The 20,773-nt window shown below is 39.2% G+C and overlaps 4 protein-coding genes across 4 annotated transcripts; 3 read left to right on the top strand and 1 right to left on the bottom strand.

Moving 5' to 3' along the window:
* Positions 1–496: 496 nt before the first annotated feature.
* On the top strand, positions 497–1,774 carry BDR25DRAFT_252024 (NAD(P)-binding protein). The gene is made up of 2 exons (XM_033686153.1): positions 497–1,530; positions 1,578–1,774. Exons 1-2 carry the CDS (start codon positions 538–540, stop codon positions 1,641–1,643), a joined length of 1,059 nt encoding a protein of 352 aa, XP_033553014.1. The 5' UTR covers positions 497–537; the 3' UTR covers positions 1,644–1,774.
* Positions 1,775–6,202: 4,428 nt separating this feature from the next.
* On the top strand, positions 6,203–7,170 carry BDR25DRAFT_321733 (uncharacterized protein; the record flags this gene model as incomplete). Its single annotated transcript, XM_033691988.1, has 5 exons — positions 6,203–6,386; positions 6,460–6,593; positions 6,630–6,716; positions 6,747–6,887; positions 6,997–7,170. 5 exons carry the CDS (start codon positions 6,203–6,205, stop codon positions 7,168–7,170), a joined length of 720 nt encoding a protein of 239 aa, XP_033553013.1.
* A 3,760-nt stretch (positions 7,171–10,930) lies between these two features.
* On the top strand, positions 10,931–11,137 carry BDR25DRAFT_210265 (uncharacterized protein; the record flags this gene model as incomplete). The annotated part of the gene is made up of 1 exon (XM_033684640.1): positions 10,931–11,137. The coding sequence occupies one exon, from the start codon at positions 10,931–10,933 to the stop codon at positions 11,135–11,137; it is 207 nt and encodes a 68-aa protein (XP_033553012.1).
* A 1,205-nt stretch (positions 11,138–12,342) lies between these two features.
* BDR25DRAFT_210195 (uncharacterized protein) lies at positions 12,343–12,528 on the bottom strand (the record flags this gene model as incomplete). The annotated part of the gene is made up of 1 exon (XM_033684637.1): positions 12,343–12,528. A coding segment is annotated over one exon (186 nt), but the record flags the coding sequence as incomplete, so codon positions are not given.
* Positions 12,529–20,773: the final 8,245 nt, after the last annotated feature.

The raw sequence follows: 20,773 nt of genomic DNA, 5'->3' as shown, positions 1-20,773 counted from the left end.
TTGAGGAGGTTACGATTGGTATTTCCGGCCACGTGACTCGGGTAAAATGTCCCATCCGGGCAAGGTTTGCTTTCCGAGATGGCACCCACAACTACATGGAAGCATATGCAACGGGATATTTTAAGAGCATGTTCCAAAATGGATACACTGCTGTGTTTCCAGTATTTCTAATTCTCACAAGAGTTAGAACGATTTCTTTCATCTAGTGCTTCTTCGGTGGTCCGCTCCATCATGCGGCACAACGTCTCCTCTTTTGTTCCCAACCGAACGATTCCATATTATACAAACATTGGAATCTTTAACACATCTCTCATCCATTCTCTCAAATATTTGCTATTTCCAAGTTACCATGCTCTTTCGTCCGATTTTTATCATCTTAGTCCGATACTCGTCCGCAGCGTTCGGAAAAAGCATCACGCGACAAAGGCGCCTAGGGCAATGATTTTCCTTTAACATACGCCCATTCTTTTGATGTCCTCGTTCTTCTTTGCACATCTCTATCTGCCATCCAGTATTCTTCCATTCCCGACTGCAAACATGGCTTCTGCTCCTCTCCCACCAGCCATGAAAGCATGGACCTTTTCCAAGTCAGGTCCCCATCGCAAGGTACTCCAGCTCACCAACCTTCCAACTCCTAGGCCGCCTACTGGGAGTCAGGTTCTCATCAAAGTTGCCTATGTTGGAGTCAGTCCTTCTGACACCAAGCTCATGAACCTCTTCCCATCGATTTTCGTGCGCGCGAATTCCACGCCTGGGGCGGAATTTTCCGGCACGGTCCTCGCTCGCGGTCCTGACGCACAGGAGGACTTACAAGTAGGAATCAAAACATTCGGCATGCTGCCCCGCGAATCCCATTTCAGAGGCTATGGAACCTACTGCGAATACATATGCCTCGACACTAAAACCTCCGCCCTCGCAGTCGTCCCAGGAGCCCTAACAATGGCAGAAGCATCCGTCATCGGCGCAGGTGGAGTAATGGCCTTCCTCATCCATAAATACGGTAAGGTCCCCGAACACAACGACTACCGGATTCTTGTCAATGGCGCTAGTGGAGGCTGTGGCTCCATGTTTGTACAAGCCGCTGTTGCGCTTGGGGCTAAAGAAGTTGTGGGCACGTGCTCGGCGCCGAATGTTGAGATGGCGAAGAGCTTGGGAGCGAGTAGGGTTATTGATTATCGCGCTAATGCTCCTCTGCATCAATATCTGGCGAAGGAATTTGGGGATCGTCCGTTTGATTTCGTGCTTGACACGGTTGGTGCGCAGGATTTGTATCGGAATAGTAAGGGGTTTTTGAAGGAGGGCAGCATATTCTTGAATATTGGAGACTATATGCATGGCACGTATTGGACGTTGTGGTACATATTTGTCAACATGTTTTGGCCGGCGTGGTTTGGAGGAACACCGAGGAAGTACGTGTTTTTTAGTGGGTATCCAGATCATGCGAGTTTGGAGAGGTTGGTGGGGTTTGTGAAAGAAGGGAAGATGAAGGTGAATGTTGAGAAGGTGTTTGCATGGGAGGATGTTCTTGACGTGAGTATCGTGGTCAATCTAGCAAGAGGGATGCTTACAGGCAATAGGCGTTGGATCTGATCAATACGAAGAGGGTAAGAGGGAAGATTGTTTTGAAGGTAGGTGGGGATTAAGGTGGGATAGTAAGTACAAATGCGCAGCTTGCCAAGGGAGTTGTTTTCGTTCGCAGCCCTCTTCAGTACGCTTTCACAAAAAGTAGACCACAGTTCGAGTATACTTTCCGGTAAAACCCCTTGCTAGAAATAAGTAGAAGTGAATAGGGTACATATTTCTGTCCTAAATTACCCTGGTAGGAAAAGAGACCGAGGTGTCTTAAGAGCTATTAGAGCAAGGACTAAAGTCATCCTCAGCTAGTGGCTGCGACTGTGTGGCTGAGGTAAGGATGATACCGGAAGGGATAAGATCAGCATAGGCGCGTTGATACAATTGGTGGGAGGTTGCATGGTGTTTATTAGAACGTAACTGTTACTGTCAGTAGTGTTTTTTAGGCGTTACTGACGGTAATAGGGTTTCGTTCTTACGGAAAGAGTGAATTAAAACGGCCTTACTAGCAGTAACAGTTACTGCTAAGTTAATTGATAGTGAAGCTACTGTTTGGTGCAGTTACTGCAGTAACTGGTGTTTCTGGAGGCTCTAGAGGGCTTGATTTTGACACAATCTTCCCAATATAGTCGCGGAGATTGTTCAACTCCGAGTGAACGAGTCCTCTGGCAATCCAGTTACGTTGTAGCTGCAGAGCCTCGATCGTGGAAGGCGATAGCTGGTTCCGATCGATCGTAATGGTTCTTCTAGCTTTGCTAAAGCACCTCTCGCACTCACAGCTTGTCGCAGGGATAGATAGAAAATCAAGGGCTATCTTGTACAGCGTCGGATAGTGCTTACGCCCAATTTGATGCCACCAAGTGAGCGGATCTCCATAGATTATATCGTCTTCGGCTGCAACTAGGAGATCGGATTGAGCAGTATCGATGTACTGCTGCAGCTCGTTTGCCATGCGTGCCTTCTTGGCGCTCGAGGATCCAGTGAGGAGGTGGAGATTAACGCGCAGAGTCTCCGCAAACTGCTTGTTGTGGTACTTGCCACCTAGTGTTTTACGTTGTCGACTTTTAGCGGGTATCTCTATCTCTTGCTCCTGCTCTTGAGCCTTGTATTGTGCGTAGATCTCTCTCACGCTCTTCTCAGCCTTCTTCTACTAGGTTGTAAACGACGCCTACTTGTCTTGGAACCAGATAAGGCGTAGAGATGGGTTTAAAAAAGTCGCAACGCAGTAGTACGAGATAGGAGGATCTATTACAAGAGTTATAAAGTACGTCGTCAGCTTGCTGATGCCGCGTTTACAGAGCTCCTTAAAGTAGGAGGACTGTGCTATTTTCTGGGCCTTATAAAAGCAAATCTAGAGGTGTTGGAGATCTACGAGAGTCTGCCAGAGAGATCTATATCCGCTTATACCTAGATCTCCTTCAAGGCGTTTGGTTATCTAATAGAGAGGCTTAAGGAAGTTTACAAGCTGCTTAGCCTTATCCTAATCCTTGTTAGTAAGGGTGTTAGCTAGAGGGCTAAAACCATTGCGCTTATTAATCTCACGCTTGTTGGCAGCCCTCTATTGGTATGTAAACTTTGAGATAGCCTCTTTGAGATCTAAACAGCGGAGGAGCATCAGGTAGGTGGAATTCCATCTAATCCCGCCGTCCTGCACTAGTTTGAGCGTGCTAAACGTCCAGAGAGAGTCCTCTTTGAGGACTTGACGCTGGATAGTGGCGAAGAGCTCTCTCTGCTTATGTGAGGCTATAATTGCGTTCACGAAGTTATGAAGTTTGCCAATTGCTCCACGCCTCTGATATAGCTTAAACTAATCGCGAGGAGCACAGTGAGAAAGCTCTTCTTCCTATATGCTTAAACCTTTACTATAGATGATAGACTTAGCTATCAGGTTAATTATATGCCCTGCGCAGCGTATTTGGTGTGTATTGCTTACAGAGAGCTTAGGGTGCTTGTTAAGGGCACGGATGAAGGTTCTATCGTTGTTAGAGGCATTATCCCCTACAAAGCAGCTGAATTTTAACGCAATGCTGTACTTATTAATAACTACAATAGCTGCGCGGGCGAGGTTCGATCCAGAGTGGTCTCCAAGTAGATTTTTAAAGCCAATGAGGACTTCTCGAGCCTTGTTATCGGCATCTAGATAGAAGTCAGATTTGAGGTTGACAATAGCGCACGGACTATCTCGCTTACCAACAAAGTGAGTAACTACTGCTAGGAAGGAGTGATAGTTTGGAGATTCCCACACGTCCGCGCTTAACGCAATTTTACTCTTACTTAAATTTAGTATTAATTGAATCTCCTCCTTCTGAGCCTCTAATGCATCCCGGATATAAGTTGACAGTGTGGCGGGGGCAGATGGTAGAGCAGCCAGAAGATTGAGTCGATTCCAGGTGATAAGGCCCCGAAACTCTGACGATGTGGCTTGGCGAAACGAGACATCTCCAACTATCGTGAAATCAACGAGAGCCCTCAGCAATCCTTCCTCCTGCCACGGCGTGTGAGAGCTTCCAGCACCACTTCCAGCAATCTTCGCTAGTTCAAACGGGTCTCGATAGAGCGATGGGCTATCTGGGAGATAGTTGCCCTTGAAGGCGTCGACTTTGTGCTTCTTCCAGAGGTGGGCAGTAATATGGGCTGTAGAATCGACAGTCTTCGCACAATCCTTTGTACCTAGCTGATGGCAAAACTTGCAGAGCCAGATCTTTAAGCGCTTGCCTTCCTCGTCAACGTACACTAGATCCGCGCCGTATTTCTATATATGAGACGTTTGAGTCCTCCTAGAAAGCTCCCTTAAGCTCTTCACGTGATATCTAAGGCCCCTAGGCTTCAGCTGGCGACCTCTAGTCCAGATATTGTCCCACTTAATGTTGAAATTTAGGCTGTTGTTAAGGCGAGAGTCCTCAGGAAACTTGTGAGAATAGGGATTAGCTAGTTGAAGCGCAGGTGAAGAAACACTAGAGGATGAGGCCTTAATTATGGAGCTCTAAGAGCTCTAAGAGACAGCCCTTAACTTCTTAAGGCGACAAGAGCTTGTAAAGTGAGGCTTTAGAGTACTTAAATGAGCAACGTTAAACTGGTGCTGCGACCTTTGAGTGCTACGTGGAGTTTGGAGGAATTTTCGCATACTTATGGTGACGATGGAGGCAATATTGGAGGCGAGAAGTAGGTAAATCAAGGAGTTAATTCACTATTCTGTACTGACGATGGATAGGATGGTTGAAAAGGTACGAAATCTGGTGTATTAGTGCGCGTTTTGACACCTCCTGTTCCACAGCAGCCCTCGTACTACTACGCGCGAAAACGTCCTCCGCGAACGCGTTACCAAAACACTAAGAAATCAATCAGTATAGGCAGTTACTGCAGTAACTATAGCCTCATTAACTGTACAGTAACGGCAGGCAATTCACTTTTGTTCTAACTGCTAAGAGATTGTTACTATCAGTAACAGTAGGAACAGTACTACGTTCTATTAAACACCATGGGAGGTTGTGGCACGCCTCTCTCGGGGAATTAGCTATAGCAATTGTACCCAGCCCCTTTAAAGCCTAATATTCTCCTTTCTCAGTGTCGGGCCAATAGTAGTCTGGCTTTAGCTCTGGTCGTTAGACTACTGGCTGCTTTACGACTGTATAGCTGTAGCCCGTATAAAAACTACTAGGAGCTTATGCAGAGCCTGCTAGACCTTACCAGTCTCGTTAGGGTTGCTGTATCCTCATTTTAGCTCCTATACGATCGTCTCGTAGTCTTATTCACCTCGTTCTTCCGCGTGTAGCAGCAGCAGTAGTACGGTAGCTGTAAGGTAGGCTCTTAGTTGCCTCATATGAAGTGGAACTAAGCTGTGGCATTCCTAATTGCCTCGCCATCCACAGATATTTTAGCTCTGACGTTCAGCAACTATGTCTTAAATCTGTATGGCTTGCCGTCAAACCTAGTAAGCGTAGCTCTAAGCCCTTAGTTCTCAGCGCTATCAACAACATATAAATTCCAGTGGCTCTCCAGCGACGCCGTCCCCACATGCTCTTCTTAAATATGCTGGGGGTCATTCCTCACCTTTCTTCCACGTCAGTGTTCATTACGCTGCCCCTCCTTACCTTCTTAGCAACTGCGATGATACGAAATATGCCGCCTGCCGCTTTACATGCCGAACACAAACCCAAATAAGATTGGATCCATTTACATATACAAGCGGACGCTGGCTTAAAGACGGTAAAGCCCAGCAAGGTGCCCGTCATATCGACTTCGATTTTTCCATTTTATGCAATAAGGCAATACAAGCATGTCCAAGTACCAAAGAGATATTCAAGCAAAGGAAGGTAGAAGGATCCTCCAACAGAGCCTTCCTCTTCACAAAGGATAATGAAATAAAGTTGTGGTAAGAATTTCGCTCCGAACCGCTGAAACTGCAAGATTGGCCACTAGTTCCGAAGCCGCGACTATGGCCCACATTCGTCCTCGAACCAATGTTCCAGTGCCAAATATCCAGGATTAGAGCGACGGTCCTGCAAACCCAATAGGAGCCGAGTATATCATTATGGAATATAGCTCTAGTGCCCAGCTGCGTGTGTATGGAATGAAATGAACACACCAACAAATGCAATTTATGAAGGCCGTTGCAAAATTAGCGAAAGAGATGGCAGAACTACTGTTTCCCGCATACGAAAGCCTCTCCTTTTCGGATGCGCCCTTTAGATACTCTTCAAAACTGGTCTTCACTGGCGATATCTGCGTAGAGCCGCACTGTCCATCATATTTCTGGTGCTCGCAACGAGCAGAAATTCGTTACTACGACAGGAGAAGCTCAAACCAAGAGCCTTGTGAACTCATATCTATTCCGTCACGACTGTTTTCAGGTTATTTCCGGGCGCTAACTTTATCTAGCGCACTTAGGGGCTGATTTAAATTCGTATCGCTCCGACTTAATCGACACAGGTTTTTCGATATCTCCAACCATCCTCGCGGGCTCAACATATTCTAGTGAAATCTTTCACGAACACCTCCGCCTATTAGAAGTTAACGAAACAGTCATCAGAGAAGTAATAAAAAATCCCGGCATCTAGGATATTGTAGAACCGATGCTTCTGCACCCCAATTGCCCCGTAAGGAACATTTTCGTATCCGAGGATGAGACCACCTGCATAACGCCTGTAATTGATTGACAATCCATTACTATCGAGCCAACATTTATCTTTCCCAATGAAACACCATATATGGTGACTGAGCCACTGAGCGATTTGCCTCTATTCTATAATGACCTTGGCAACCCGCACGGGAAAATACGCCTTAAGACGGGAAACGCGAGGAGATCATCTCGATACGTGGGCAGATATTTGAAGTTGGCTTAAGAGGCTAGGTTCCAAAACTATCATCTGCTCGGACTCTTGATCAAACACTACTCAGACCATACACTGCTGCGCTACATCTTAGAGCAAAGGTGTAGCTAGCCCTTGTCAGGTTTTGATTGAGTTATCTCAGCGTTGGAACGAACTAGGATTGCCGGGTTCTTCTCCACATCAGTCATCACCAGAAGAAATGACCCGGCACCCAAAACATTGGGAAGATTTTAATGATGCACAACTTATGAGGTTGTTTCTCGCCTAAATGACCAGAATAAGTACTGATGGTTAGGTGTGTGTGACTTGCTAAGAGATAGCTAGAGAGCTAAATGCGTCTCCATTTGAAATGTGGATGAAGAGAGCTTAAGAGTCGGACTCTGGCGAGCCTAGGATGAGCGAAGAACAAGCTGGGAGCCTGTGGCCGTTCAATATTGACATAGAAAGCTGATGTATAGATGGCTTTGATATAACACCATGTCTTGCAGATCGAGTTCATTTGTAAATAAACTTTACAATGGCTGTGACATATCACTGGACACAAAGACCTTACGATTTGCCCTCAGTAAATCCTACGGAACAGTTATACCTGACTGATTCGTGCAAAGGACTTAGCAAGTACTAAGTTGTAAAGGACTGCGTAGTTTGATGGTCTCATTACCGCGGAGTCTCTTGGGAAGTGTAGTGAATGCATTTTTCTTTTTTAGCTATAATTTATCTTAATAAGATGTATGTCTTCATTGGACAATAAACCCAAACGATGGGTACGAGCCAGTAATGGACTGGGTAGTTTGAGGATGCCGCCGGAGGGGAGGCTCTCTGGAGAGGAAGGAAACTCAGTTGTGGATTCGCATGCAAAACTCTAGTTAGTCTGGTGAGTGTTCCCGCTCATTGGTGATCTCGCTCCTTGGAGTGGTTCTGTAGGCACTTTCTTCATGGAGGCTGCGATTTCGAAACGATTGTTCACACCTGCAAAGGAAAGGCGTAGAGATTGGGGAACCGGCAGAGTTAAAGAAGGGCTCTTACTGCTCGCGTTATATTCCTAGGATGCCATTAGGGAGCAAGACTAGCTGCAGTTGAACGATTGTATCGTTTGAAAGAGATGTGCGGTGAAAGTCGTAGACTGAGGACTATTAACCGATATAGTTGAGAGCGTAGCAACGCCCTAGGCCCTAGCGTTAAATCGTCCGAGTTAAACGAGACACGGCGGCACAGTTTGTGAAAATGCTTGGACTGTGGTACTGTTTTGAACACCCTGGCGTGGGTGCAATGTGATGTGCATGAAGAAGAGAAAGAGCACTAGATTAGGGGGGAAAGAAGGCGTAAAGAAGAACGGGTCCTATCTAACTGCGTTCCGCGCTACAAAGAAGAGTCGAGTTGCGGTAGCAAGATTGCGGAAGCGAATGAGCTAAGCGAACCTAAAACGAGAAGGGCTACACGTGGTTCAATAGAAGGTAGACAGTAGAGGAAATGTCCTGGAAATTAGTATTATATGCCTCCCTTTAGTGTCCCCATTCTTGTCGTAGTGGTTAAAAACCCCTTTTCGTACTGGTGGTTCTCAGGTAGTCTGAGGAGCCTCGCGCAGCCACTTTTTCAACATCTTGTATTTTTCTTACAGTTTTCTAACTGATATTTCTGGGACTGTTCACAACACAAGACAGATACATAACCTAACAGAGCGGGAAGATGCAATCCCAATCACAGACTAGAAAGCGGTCATTTTTGCAAAAGAGGAATTGATAAATAGACTGATCTGGTGTGTCAACACTGCACGCCTGTGGTGACAGTGGAGTGCTTTGAGCGATTTCTCTATCTTTATTCACGCAACCCAAATACAGTGACAGTACTTTGGAATCGAGCTTGAGAGGTTATGGATGTATGTGGTCTGAGGGGGTTGAAAACAGCTATTTTGAAAGAAGTTATATGTGCGCACGGGCCACAGCGCTGAAGAAATGTATGGTGACTCCCACTGCCCTTTATGCACACCTGGATGATGAACGCCTTATCTAAATTCTTAGTTGGAAGATATGACTCACCTAATATAATACAACTTTATTGCTTCGACTTGGGCCACTCATAATGACTGTCAGAGAGGAGATTCGTTTGGAGATAAAGGACAACCGCAATCCTTACGTCACTTTCCTTAAAGTACTCTTTCAGCCTCGAAACATTCGGTGGCGAACCGCAATTCCGCAGCGGAAGGGCTTATACTAACGATGGATCTCAGAACCGCCGGCACAACTGAACTAAGGTGCACGGGTGAACTTGGGATAATAACACATATCTTTAGCCACCTCAAACTAATTATGCACATTCACTGGTTCTGGGTGGACGCAGAGGCTGGCGCAAGTCTGGAGCATACCATCGTAGGTACTCTTAAGCGCAAGTGGATTGATACCAATTCCATAGACTACGAGACCCTGTCAACCGGTTACGCAAATGTTGGAAGTTTATCCAATCAAATCCATCATTCCTACTAACACCATGACAGCGGGTACCCATGAACGACGTACGCAGCCGTTGTTGTCTCTCCGCTGAGTAAAATTCACGCTTGATTTCCGCTCCGCTGTCTAGGCATGTACCCTCTCCACCCCAGAAACCGGAAAGAACGAGAAATAACGAATAATTTGAGCAGAATCCCAACGGTTGGCTTTACTAACTTGGAGTGTATGACTTTACTGACGCTATTCCTATACACATTGTCACTAGCTTCTTAGCTCTAGCTTAGCCTGTTGTTCTCAGTCAACGTAAGGATCCCCTAATTTTGGCTCCATAACCCTTCTTAGTTAACCTTAAGATGATTCCACTGTTTATCATTATCACATTCCGGCATGTTATTTGAGGATGAGGAGGACGAGTTTAGAATTAGATTTCAAGAATTTAACAAGTGTGGAAGGTGGCGCAATGGTGTTAAACAGCCATGGGTCTTTAACACTTGGGGTGATGGTTAGTGGGATGGTTGGCGGTATTAGTGGTAGTGGGAGTAGTGAGGAGATGTGTGTTCCTGTGAAGAGTCATGACGGTATTGAGGGTGGGGATTTGAAAAGAGATTGAAGAAGAATACTGGTGGGTTCGCACAGTCTGGGCTGTGTCTTTCATGACAGTTTATTAAGGGTTCCTGTTTGGTTTGGGATCGCTAGTTTGTGGTGATATTGCCTATCGTATAATACTAGCACTTGTACTCCACTACTGCTTTCTTTAAATTGAGTTTCGCATTTAGGCACTGCCCCTCCTTCATGCTATAGCTTTGGATTTCACCTTCCACCCTTAAGCAGTCTTAGAAGTTATGGTGGTCAGGCAAGTATACTTACTCGGGCCCCGACGGGTTAACTAATCAACTTTTTGGAACAAAAAGGCCCGCGCTGCGCGCGGGCCTGCAGGCTCAACAATCATACCCAGCTTAACAATTAATTAATTAAATCCTTTTAAAAACGCGTTAATTTAACCTGCCAATTAAGCTCTATTCACCTTTAATGCCTCCTAATTAATCTGCAGACTATAGAGCTACTGCAGCTCGTATTAAGCATGCAGTTGCAGAGCTTCTGCAGCATGAAAATCCAAATCTGGCGTTGTACGCCCGCGTCAACAACCTACTCTACTAGCAACTTAAACAGGCCTACTAAGGTAGGCGTAATTAATCTATGTATTAAAAAACAAACTAAGTCTTTATAAGTAATTAAAAAGTTACGCTAAAGCTGTTTATTAATTATATTAACAATATTAGCTTTAGTGTTTAACATAAGCTTATACAGAGCACAGCAAACGCGCTGCTTGCGTATAATAAAAATAGAGAGCCTCCTATAGTAGGCAGGAAATAGCCTACTAATTAGCTTAAAAGACACCTATAATTTGCGCAACAGAAATAAAAGCTTATTAAAGTTGCCTAAAAGCTTACTTAGCAGCCTGCTGCTATTTTAGAGTAGTTTAATAGCTTTAAGAAGAAGGTTAATAAGCATAGGATTATACCTTAAGATATCTAGAATTTTAATAAATTTAGTATAAGAATTAGTGTTATAAAGAGTTAATATATGTACACTAAACATAAGTCTCTTTGCTATATGCCTTACAGCAATAATAGGGAGCTTATTACCCTTATTAAGGCTGTCTCTGCTAGTAGAGAATCTATAGCTCCTATAGTAATTATTAAGGCCTTAAGTATTATTAAGAGGTGGTGCATAGAGCTGCTAGATAACTACCTAATTAGCACTAGTAATACTGCGTATAGTAATGATTAACTGTCCTACAATTTTATCTAGCATTTTAACTGTATAACAAAGGATTGTACAAAAGGCGCCTAGAGGATGCTCCTTATAGACAGTTATAAAAGCCACGTTACCTATAAGCTAGTTAAATACGCCTATAACAATAAGATCTAACTATACGCGCTCCCTCCTCACACAACTCACTTTCTCTAGCTATTAGATGTAGGCTGCTTCTAGCCTATAAAATGGCACTATAGGCAGGAGCTTAACTTTGCTGTAAGGACTAGTGCAAGCTTGTTTATAAAGACTAAGTTCCTAGCTTCTCTCTATAAAATTAAGTTAAAGACATTTACCTAGCGTACAATTCTAGGCAGTTTTAAGCGTACAGGCATTGTTCCTTTCAATCCAGAAGAAGTGCTCCCAGCTCTGCGTGCACAAGAGGAGCTTGCAGAGCGTTAAACTACTAATTACAATCTATTTAACAACCTATCATACCTAGCACACCTAAGATTAATCAATCAAGCAAGCTGGCAGTTTCTAGCTTGATTAATTGCGTTTTAGTATAAGGTTTAGCTAGATTAATTAAATTAGCTTAGCAGAAAGTTGCTAGCTTAATTAGTAGCTTAGGTGCTTAATTTCTAAATAGGAAAGTTGTATATATTTTTTAGTGTTAAGTCTTAGCTGTTGTCCTATGTATCTAGATTGTTGTCTTTACCTACCTACTTACTAAGCTTATATAAAACGTCTATCTGCTTGTTAGTAAGCTTTAATTAGCCTATATTATTGTTATTGCTGCCACTAAAACTAGCCTGTCTCTATTATTATACTAAGTGTAGTGCTGCAAGTAGCTTAGGTAATATATAGCATTAGTAAGGCTCTAGTAAATCTCTAAGCTTACTAAAAACGCGCTTACACTCACAGCTTAAAGCTAGTATAAAGAGTATTATAAGCGCTATCTTACTAAAGTTAGGATATTAATCACGCAGCCTAAACTAGTATTATATAGAATTAGTGCCCTTACTAATAATTAGCTTACGCTTCTACTGCTTATACTTATCCTTCTTAGTATTACTACGTGTAGGATTAATAATGCTATTAATTATGTTATTAATATTGCTTAGTTTCTTTAGTGTGTGTGTGTAGTAAGGCCTTAGTAATAGTAGCAACTTATAATCTACCTATAGTGCCTAGAAATTAAGATTATTAGATGCTAGCTAATTAGACTTCTTAGCTTACACTTAATTATAGTAGTGTTTATAGCAAGGATAAAGTATTATAGCAGTGTAGTAAGCTAGCAAGTTATTAAGTTTAGTGTAGTACTTATTTACTTTAAGCAGCGCTGTGTGTAGATTAATAAGAAGATAATCTTTAGGCGCCTTATTATAAGCGTTATAAACTATGCTATTATAGTAGAGGAGGCAAGCTTCTAATTAAGTAAGTAGAAACTTAAATATTAAAATTACCTTAGTAATTACACTAAAGCTATACTTACTACATCTTTTAAAGCGCTTTATACACTCTTTAAGTAGCCTAAGAACCTTTATATAGTTAGTAATAATAGCCTAATTAGTAGCTGTAAAGCTATCTAATCTTATCTACTATAAAGCAGTAGGCTAATCCTTGCTCTATAAGTTAGCGTAGATATCCTCTTTTACTGTATTTTATATGTAGGTGTTTGTGTACGTGTTAATAGCTAGCGTAAGCTTTATAGCTTGCTTAAAATAGTTAAAGTATAAGTTCTAGTGTGTAACTACTAGCTTAATTAGCTGTAGTATTGTAAGCTTGTTGTCTATGTTATAAGGCAGCTTATAGTAAGCTGTACACTGCGCCTTCTTAAAGAGATTGTACTGCTATAGTGTGTAAATATAGTTAATAATATTAAAAAGTACACCTAAAGGTCTATGCTTTTACTACTTCTTTATAAATGCTGCCTTATTAGCAAGCTTATTAACTCCTTTATTATTATATAAGTTTATATCTCTGCCCTAGAGCAGTCTTTGCCTAATTAGATTAATTATATAAGGGCTATAGTAAAGGTGTTAGTAAATAGGATTAAATTTAAGCTTATAAGTAATTACAGCAACAGCAGTGTTATTATTAAAGGCATTATTAAGAATAAAGTAACTAAGTGTGCGCTTACTTATGCTAAACTACTTTAATATTAATAATACAACTTTAGCTAGTTAATTACTAGTGTAAGCACCTATAAGCTAAGGCAGTGTAATAGGTAGGTCTTAGAGCTTGCTATCTAAGTTAATGTAGTAGGTAATAATACTAAGGAACCTACGCTTACTAGCTTTTATTATCTATTTATTAAAGCTTATATAGATCCTGCTAAGTAATTGTAACAGCTTATAAACAACATAAGGCCTAAGCTAGTTAAATAGTTATATAACATATTAAAAGACACTCTTATAGTTCTTCTACAGCGCTACTTTAGCAAGCAGGTTAGTAATAGTAATTAAGTGTTAAAAAGCTAGTGTTTTAAACTTAGAGATAGAGTAGTTATTTATAACAAGCTAGTTAACTATAGTAAACTTAAAGCGCTACTTACTAAAGCTATTAATCTAATTAGCTACTACTTATAAAATAGGGACTCTTACAGCAATAAGCGTGTTATAAATACTAGTAATTAAAGTCTTGCCTAGTGCTGTAAGCTTATAGCTAGGCTTCTACTTACTAAAGTAGCGCGCAGCTAACAAGACTGCTGCGCTTATATTATATATCCTAATACTAATATCTATAAGCTTATGCTTAAAACACTAGTAGTAAATAAAGAATATATAAGTTAGATCTTTAAAAAGAGTAATATAATAGCTATAGTAATAGATCTAACTTTACTTATGTTAGTGCATTATAATAGGCTTTATATACAGCTTAAGATAATCCTAATTTATGCTATTATAATTATTTTTAAGATAAGTGTTAAAAGCCTTATCTACAGCGTTATTAGCTGCTTTAGAAGATAGAGTAAGTGTAGCTTACTTACTACTCTTAGTAGGCGCAATAATAGCGTCTTTAGGCTACAACTTACACAATTGCAACTTAAAAGTATGTGTATATAAAGGCAGTAGAGATAAAGTAGATAGCTAAGATTAAAATAACAGCAAGTTAATTATAATAGGCTAGCTTACAGTGCTGCGCACACGCTTTTTAGGCAAGGGAGCGCTATTAGAGATACGTTTCTTAGGCGGCATAAGGGCAACAATAGGGTGAGGTATACAGCAATAGATCTGCAACACCAGAAGTATATAGCATTATAGGTGATAGATAGAGATAGAGTATATAATATAAGACAACACGCTAGCTACTAGTTACATAGAGTTATTAGATATTACACAATACTACATAGTAAATAACACTAAAAAAAGTTTAGTATAAAGCTTTTACAGCTATTTAAGCTGCCTTATAGGCTGCCTTATTTCTAAAATTTACTATATACTTAAGGCAATTAAGCTATTAATCTAAATTAAGCTTATAGAAAAGCTTAGCTAGATTAATTGCGTTTCTATATAAGGTTTAGCTGGATTAATTAAATTAGCTTGGCATCAATCTTCTAATTAAGCTATTAAGCTAGCTTAATTAATCTCAGGTGTGATACCTAGACTCTACCTAAGACTCTCGCAGTAAGGGATTTAAGCCTCTACCTGCTAAGGAAGCTTAGCGCCTAAGCTATAATTAATTTAGGCGCCAGAAGGCTAAGTAAGAAGCTTGTCACCCCTGTACGCCTTTGCCTAGGCCTAGAGATTAGAAGTAGAAGACACTAACAATAATTTATACACTACGCTAGCAGCAAAACGTTGCCCTTGCGTCTATACCTACCCCTTTAAAAGCAGGCATTAAGAAGACCTTTAAAGGTGCTCTTGCGTAGGCGTAAGTAAATGCTAAGTTTAAAAAGGAGCTGCTTTGTACTAAGGCAGCTAAGTAAGCATGTAAGGCTTAACAACAGCACACACAGCGTTAGGTCTCTTAGGGAGGACCTATCTATATAAAAGACGCTCGCGTAATAATTAAGCGTTGCTAGGATAATAAGCTTAAGCAGGCTGCTGCTGCATATGCTGCAAAGTTGCAGTATAAGCGTACAATTAGAATAAACAAGTTTAAACGCAAGGTTTTTAGAAAAGTGCAAAAAGCAGGCAAAGCATTACAAAAACGCTATAACAATAATAAGCCCCTACCTCCTATAGATATAACCTATTATTAATAGAATTATTAGGTCTTAATACGTGCAGAGACAGCTAAGGAGCGTTAAGAGAGAATCTAGCGTGAATAGATTAAAAGGCCTATAAACAACCCCTTTAAAGAAGACCTTATACTATTAAGCCCTCTAACTAAGGATTTAGACTGTAGGAACTCTAGGAGCGACAGTAAGGTTAATTTAAGCAACTCTAACATGCGCTCTTAAATCTATTGTATATAATATACTATAATGATTGTTGAGCTAGGTATGATTGTTGAGCCTGCAGGCCTGCGCTCCGCGCAGGCCTTTTCGCTTGCGAAAAGTTGATTAGTCAACCCGTCGGGGCCTGAGTAACATAGATTGTCGCATTTAAGGATCTAATTAGCAAAATTTTAGCTGCCTACTCCCTTCTGCAACTATTCTGTTTCCTGTCTCTTGCAAACCGAGTGTTGAACATCTCTCCTATGTTATTCCTTGTTTCCTACTTCTTCGTCTGTTTGATGTATCCTTCGTTTATGCGCCATGATTGGGCTCTAATTCGCAAGATGCTCTGCTATCCATTGTGATGCTAATTCTCTAGACTTGGTGAAAACAAGAATTGTTAGAGATTTTAGTAAGCTAACCTACTGCTATAATCTATCTAAAGCTACTTTCTACATGGCTAATTTATATACGTGAATGTATTAATACAAAGTCTAATATATAGAGACTTTATTTATGTTTTTAATTTCTTTCTAGGAATCTAAGAAGCTTTGTTAAGATGTAAAATTTAAAATACAAAAGCTTACTTTAAAGTAAGAATATTACAAGTGTTAGTAAATTATTCTATTAATATTATATAGTTACTAGCTAATTTTATAGTTATTTTACATATTTTTATAAAGTGTGTTTTAATAATAACAAGTTTACTATTTACTATTTGTAACAGCGCAGGCAAGACAATGGGTCCGAATGCGGCAGGAATCCACTCAGAGGCATATAAGAGTGCGTGGGGACCTAATAACCTAGGAATTCCATTAACACCTATAGGCTTTGTATAAAAGAATATTAGAAAACTATTAAGCTAGCTACTAGAGAGGTACAACTAAATACTTAGGGGAATAGAGGTAACAGCAGAGGGTAGGGCAGAGTTAGGGCTAGGTTAGAGTTAGAGCTGATACAAGAACCTTCCAGAGGTTCTAAGCAACCTAAAATAAAATAATTTATAAAAATTATTACGCTACTCCTCTCTCTATAGACTAATAGTTCTTATTAGTAGTTAAAGGTAATTTAACTATTAAAAATAATTTAGATAAGATAACTAAATTCTTTTTATAAGTCCTTCTCTTTAGATTGTATACTGTAAGGTAGGCTACTATAGCTTTAAAAAAGTTTGCCTAAGTGTGTTTAAAGCTATAGTTAGGTACCTATAAGCTAGAAGAAAGCTTCTTTTATAAGTAGAAGAACTAATCTAAATAAAATACTAATTTTTTTAATAGCTACACTAATAAAGCGCGCTTTAAATATAGAAAATACTTCTTTTTTATTTATTTTAAGAATCTAGAACACTTGTTACACCTTATTTTTTTTTCTAGCTAGTAATAAAATAAGCTTATAAAAGCTTTATTATATCTTCTACACTTTTAAACTAAAAATAGTCTAATTTAGCTAGGTATTCTAGCTCTAGGTAATCCTTTGCAATACTAGCAGTGTGTCCCTATACTAACGCTATGTGTGTGCACTTACTTTAATAGTAATCTAAATTAATGTTAAGTCTATCTATAATAAAAGCTTACTATTATTTAAACATAAGTTTTTTAACGTACTTCATGGGCGAGTTGCTCACACACCTGAGTCGCTTACTTTTGCCAAGACCCCACCCTAACAAACTCTATTATAGCCCATAACAACCTGCTCTAGCACTATATAGTACAGTACAGCCTAGAATATTATTTAGATACTACTTCTGCTTCTTACTTATATATTTGCGCGTTATGCCTAGTCTAATTGCACTGTCTGCAGCGCCTTTAGGATAGCTTACCTACTTTAGCTTACACCTGCTTCTTTACCTTCTTTCTATTACTGCGCGCTCTAAACTTCTTTAGAGCTGTTAAGCATAAGCTTTTTTAAATTATTAAAGTTTTTTCTACTTTAATTTACTTTTTTTTATGTAATTTATGTTATGTAGTAGCTTTATTAGCTACTTAAAGCTTAGTAATTTTCTATTATGCTAATACTAGCTTATGCGCAATTATTACTACCCTCTTTAAAACCTTTTTAAACACTTTAACTATAAAAGTTAGTAAACTATTTATATGCTTTTAAATCTTTATTTTTATAAGCATTAATAATAACTTAAGTTCTAAGGTATTACTTAGGGTGTAAAAAACAGGGTATACACTTCGCAATTAAGAGGTGTATTAACCAACAAGGGCGTGACTGTGACATAGGAGTACAATTAGTACCCGCCTAATTCCTAAGGCAATCCTCTGCTATCTAAAGAGGGCTTCTACAACTGGCTATATACTTCTCTAGAGAGCCAGGCACGGCAGCGCTGGTAGCGACAGATCTAGTATGCTGTAGGTCTAGTTTAAAGTATTACCTGTCTAGGATGCCTAGCTTTTTAGGCAAGGTAGGCATTGTCTAGGAAGTGTAGGGTTAACAGCACAGTTTAAGAGTTGTCTAGGACTGCCTAGTGTAGTCTAGGCTAGTCTATAACAGCCTAGAAAACACCTAGATAGCTAGTTATTATAAAGCCTTATCTCTTTTTAAAGCGCAACCTTACGCTTAAATCTAAGCCCTTTTTTAAAGTTTAAAAGTTATGTAATTTTATGTTACTCTAAATTTAATCTAAGGGGTTAAATACTTTTTACTAAGCTAAATTCTCTATTACACCTACACTCTACTCTACGCTTTTAGTATGTATTTTAGAGAGATTTTCTGCAGGAGCCCCTAGGCCTTTCTAGGGGTTCCTAGGGTGTTCTAGGGCCCCCCTAGGCTAGAGGACCCTATATAAAGCTCTGTCTGTCCTAGAGAGTTTCTATTCTAACTACCTTTAGATTCTTCCTTAGCTAGCCACCCTAGCTAGCTATCCCCTGTCCTATTTTTAAGGCCTCTAGTTCTGTCTATCCTAATCTAGGCCCCCTTAGGCCCCCTAAGCCCTATCTTGCACATTTTACTACTAATAATGTCTTTCTTAGCTAGCAAGCAGTTAGATAGGATTGCCTTAGCTATAAATAAAGCCTTAGCTACTATTAATCTTTACTTAACTTACCTTAATAAAATTATAGGCAGGATTATAGCGCATAAGCTAGGCATAATTCTACTATGCTGTTTCCTTGTTAAGGAGGATTGCAATATCTAGACTTATAATACCTACATCTATTAAAGCTTATTAGAGCCTAAGCACACTAATAACCTTTTAAAGTGCAATAGCTGCTATAAGAGTAGCAGAGACTACTATTAAGTAGGTTATCTTAAGGCTGTTTATAGCTATCTAGAGGTCCCTAAGGTGCTTCTTAGTTCTTTTTACTAATTCTTAGGTTATAGTGCTTAGAGGACTGTTACCTAGTAATTATAACTATTATAAGCACTATTCTTAGTAGTTTTTTCTAGCTTAAGACCTAAATTAACCTTAGCAACACTTAAAAGTACTTACTAGACATTATTAAGAGTCTTTATAAAAAAGTTAATAAAGTTATTATTTATCTTAATAAGTTTATAATCTCTAGCTACTTTCTAAACTCTTTTAAGTTTCTCTAGGAGTCTTTAGGGCTTTCTAAGAGTTTTTAGACTAATTTTTGCTAAGCTTGTCTACAGTAAGATAGCTAGTAACACCCTAACTCTCTTTTATGTTAGTAAGAAAGTGTTTAGGGACTTAAGTATTATTAGTCTTAGTAAGGCAAAAAAAAAAGGCATTAGTAAAGCGTAAAAAAAGAATAAGTAATAATAATAGCTTAGAACCTCTTTCTCTAGTCTCTAAGCGCGTCTACACTATATGTTTCTTAACTTATACCTATCTAGGCTCTTCTAGAGCAGTCTAACCCTATTTAAAGTACTTAGCCTTTTACTACTAATTTTAGTGTTTTTTAGGCTTAAGTCCTTTTCCTTACTAAAAAATTTTATAAAAGTAAGTAAAGCATATAAAAAACTAACTTTACTTATAATTTTAATACTTTTAACCTTAAGCAAAACATTTTCTAGAGATAAAGCAGGTTGTTTACCTTTATTTCTAGTCTTCTTAGCATTTTTTTTTTCTTTATATTAGTCTAGTAGATCTAGGGGTCTCTAGGCCTGTCTAAGCCCCCTAGAATAAGTTTTGCCTTTTCTAGGTTTCTACCTGCTATTCTCTTCTCTTCTAGAACAGTTTAGTTTATTTTTATATAGTAGTAGCTTCTCTAAAAATAGTTATAGCACTTTATACTCTTTTTATATTTTTTTTAGTAGCTTACTTTTTTTTTAAGTTTCTTTAGTAAAGTTTAGGCTTTATAGTGTATCTGTCCTCTTTCTTAAAAGTATCTAGGCTAGTCTAGGGGTAATCTAGACTAATCTAGTAGTATTTAAAAACAAGGATAGTAAAAAACAGGCTAAGTTTCTAAAGTTTATAGTGCTTAAAAGTTTTTTTTAAATATTTTAAGCTTTTATAAAGTTGTCTAGTCTAAGTTTATTTTTTTTAGTCTAGTCTCTCTTAGCCTAATTTAGCCTTCCCTTTTCTTTTTTTATTCTTCTTTATACTAGTAGTCTTACTTGTCTCTAGAATTTATTTATAGCCCTTTTAGATATGTCTTCTACTAAGAGTAGTTAGTTATCTTCCTCCCTAAACCCTTTCTAGCGTACTTTGTATAGCTATATTCCCTTATGCAGCTCTTAGTTTATAATGTAGTCTACGTCCTATATATCTGTTCCTGCTTAGGGTATTACTGCCTTAGCTAGGGGTTGTTTACAAGGTAATAAGTAACTTAAAAGTGCTAGCTTAAAAAGGCTAACATAAAATACTAAGTAGATCTAGAAGCTAGCTAGCAAGTCTAGGTAGTAAAATTAAGTCTTATGTATAGTAGAAACTTTTTAAGGGCTTATATATTTATTATCTAGCTTTTTTTTTAGCTAAGAGGTAGTAATGTTTTTAGTGCTAAAGTATACTTAGTTTTCTACTAAGTATATTTTGTGTTTATATGTCTTATTATGCTATTACTTCTAGTACTTTTACGCTGTTTTAAGGTGTTTAGCTAGCTTCTACTTAGTCTAAGCTAGTTTATTACTATCTTAGAGTGCTTATAAAGAAATACTAGCCTTTTTTACTTATTTTAGCACGTTTGTAGACAGTAGATTTTTCCTATAGACAGCCTAAAATAGCAATATCCCTGTAGAGCTGTAGACAGCGTTGTTGTAGGCATATTCTATGTTAAAGAGAATCTCTGCCTAGTTATCTTACTTATAGTTGCAGTATATTTAGAGATACTGCTTTAACATTTAGTTTTAGCACTTAGTCTAGCTATTAGTTTATAGGTAAA

This window comes from Lindgomyces ingoldianus (assembly GCF_010093535.1).
Source record: "Lindgomyces ingoldianus strain ATCC 200398 unplaced genomic scaffold BDR25scaffold_3, whole genome shotgun sequence".
Taxonomy (NCBI): Eukaryota; Fungi; Ascomycota; class Dothideomycetes; order Pleosporales; family Lindgomycetaceae; genus Lindgomyces; species Lindgomyces ingoldianus.
Note: the sequence above shows the minus strand (reverse complement) of the source record. Positions and strands in the feature narration are given on the sequence as shown.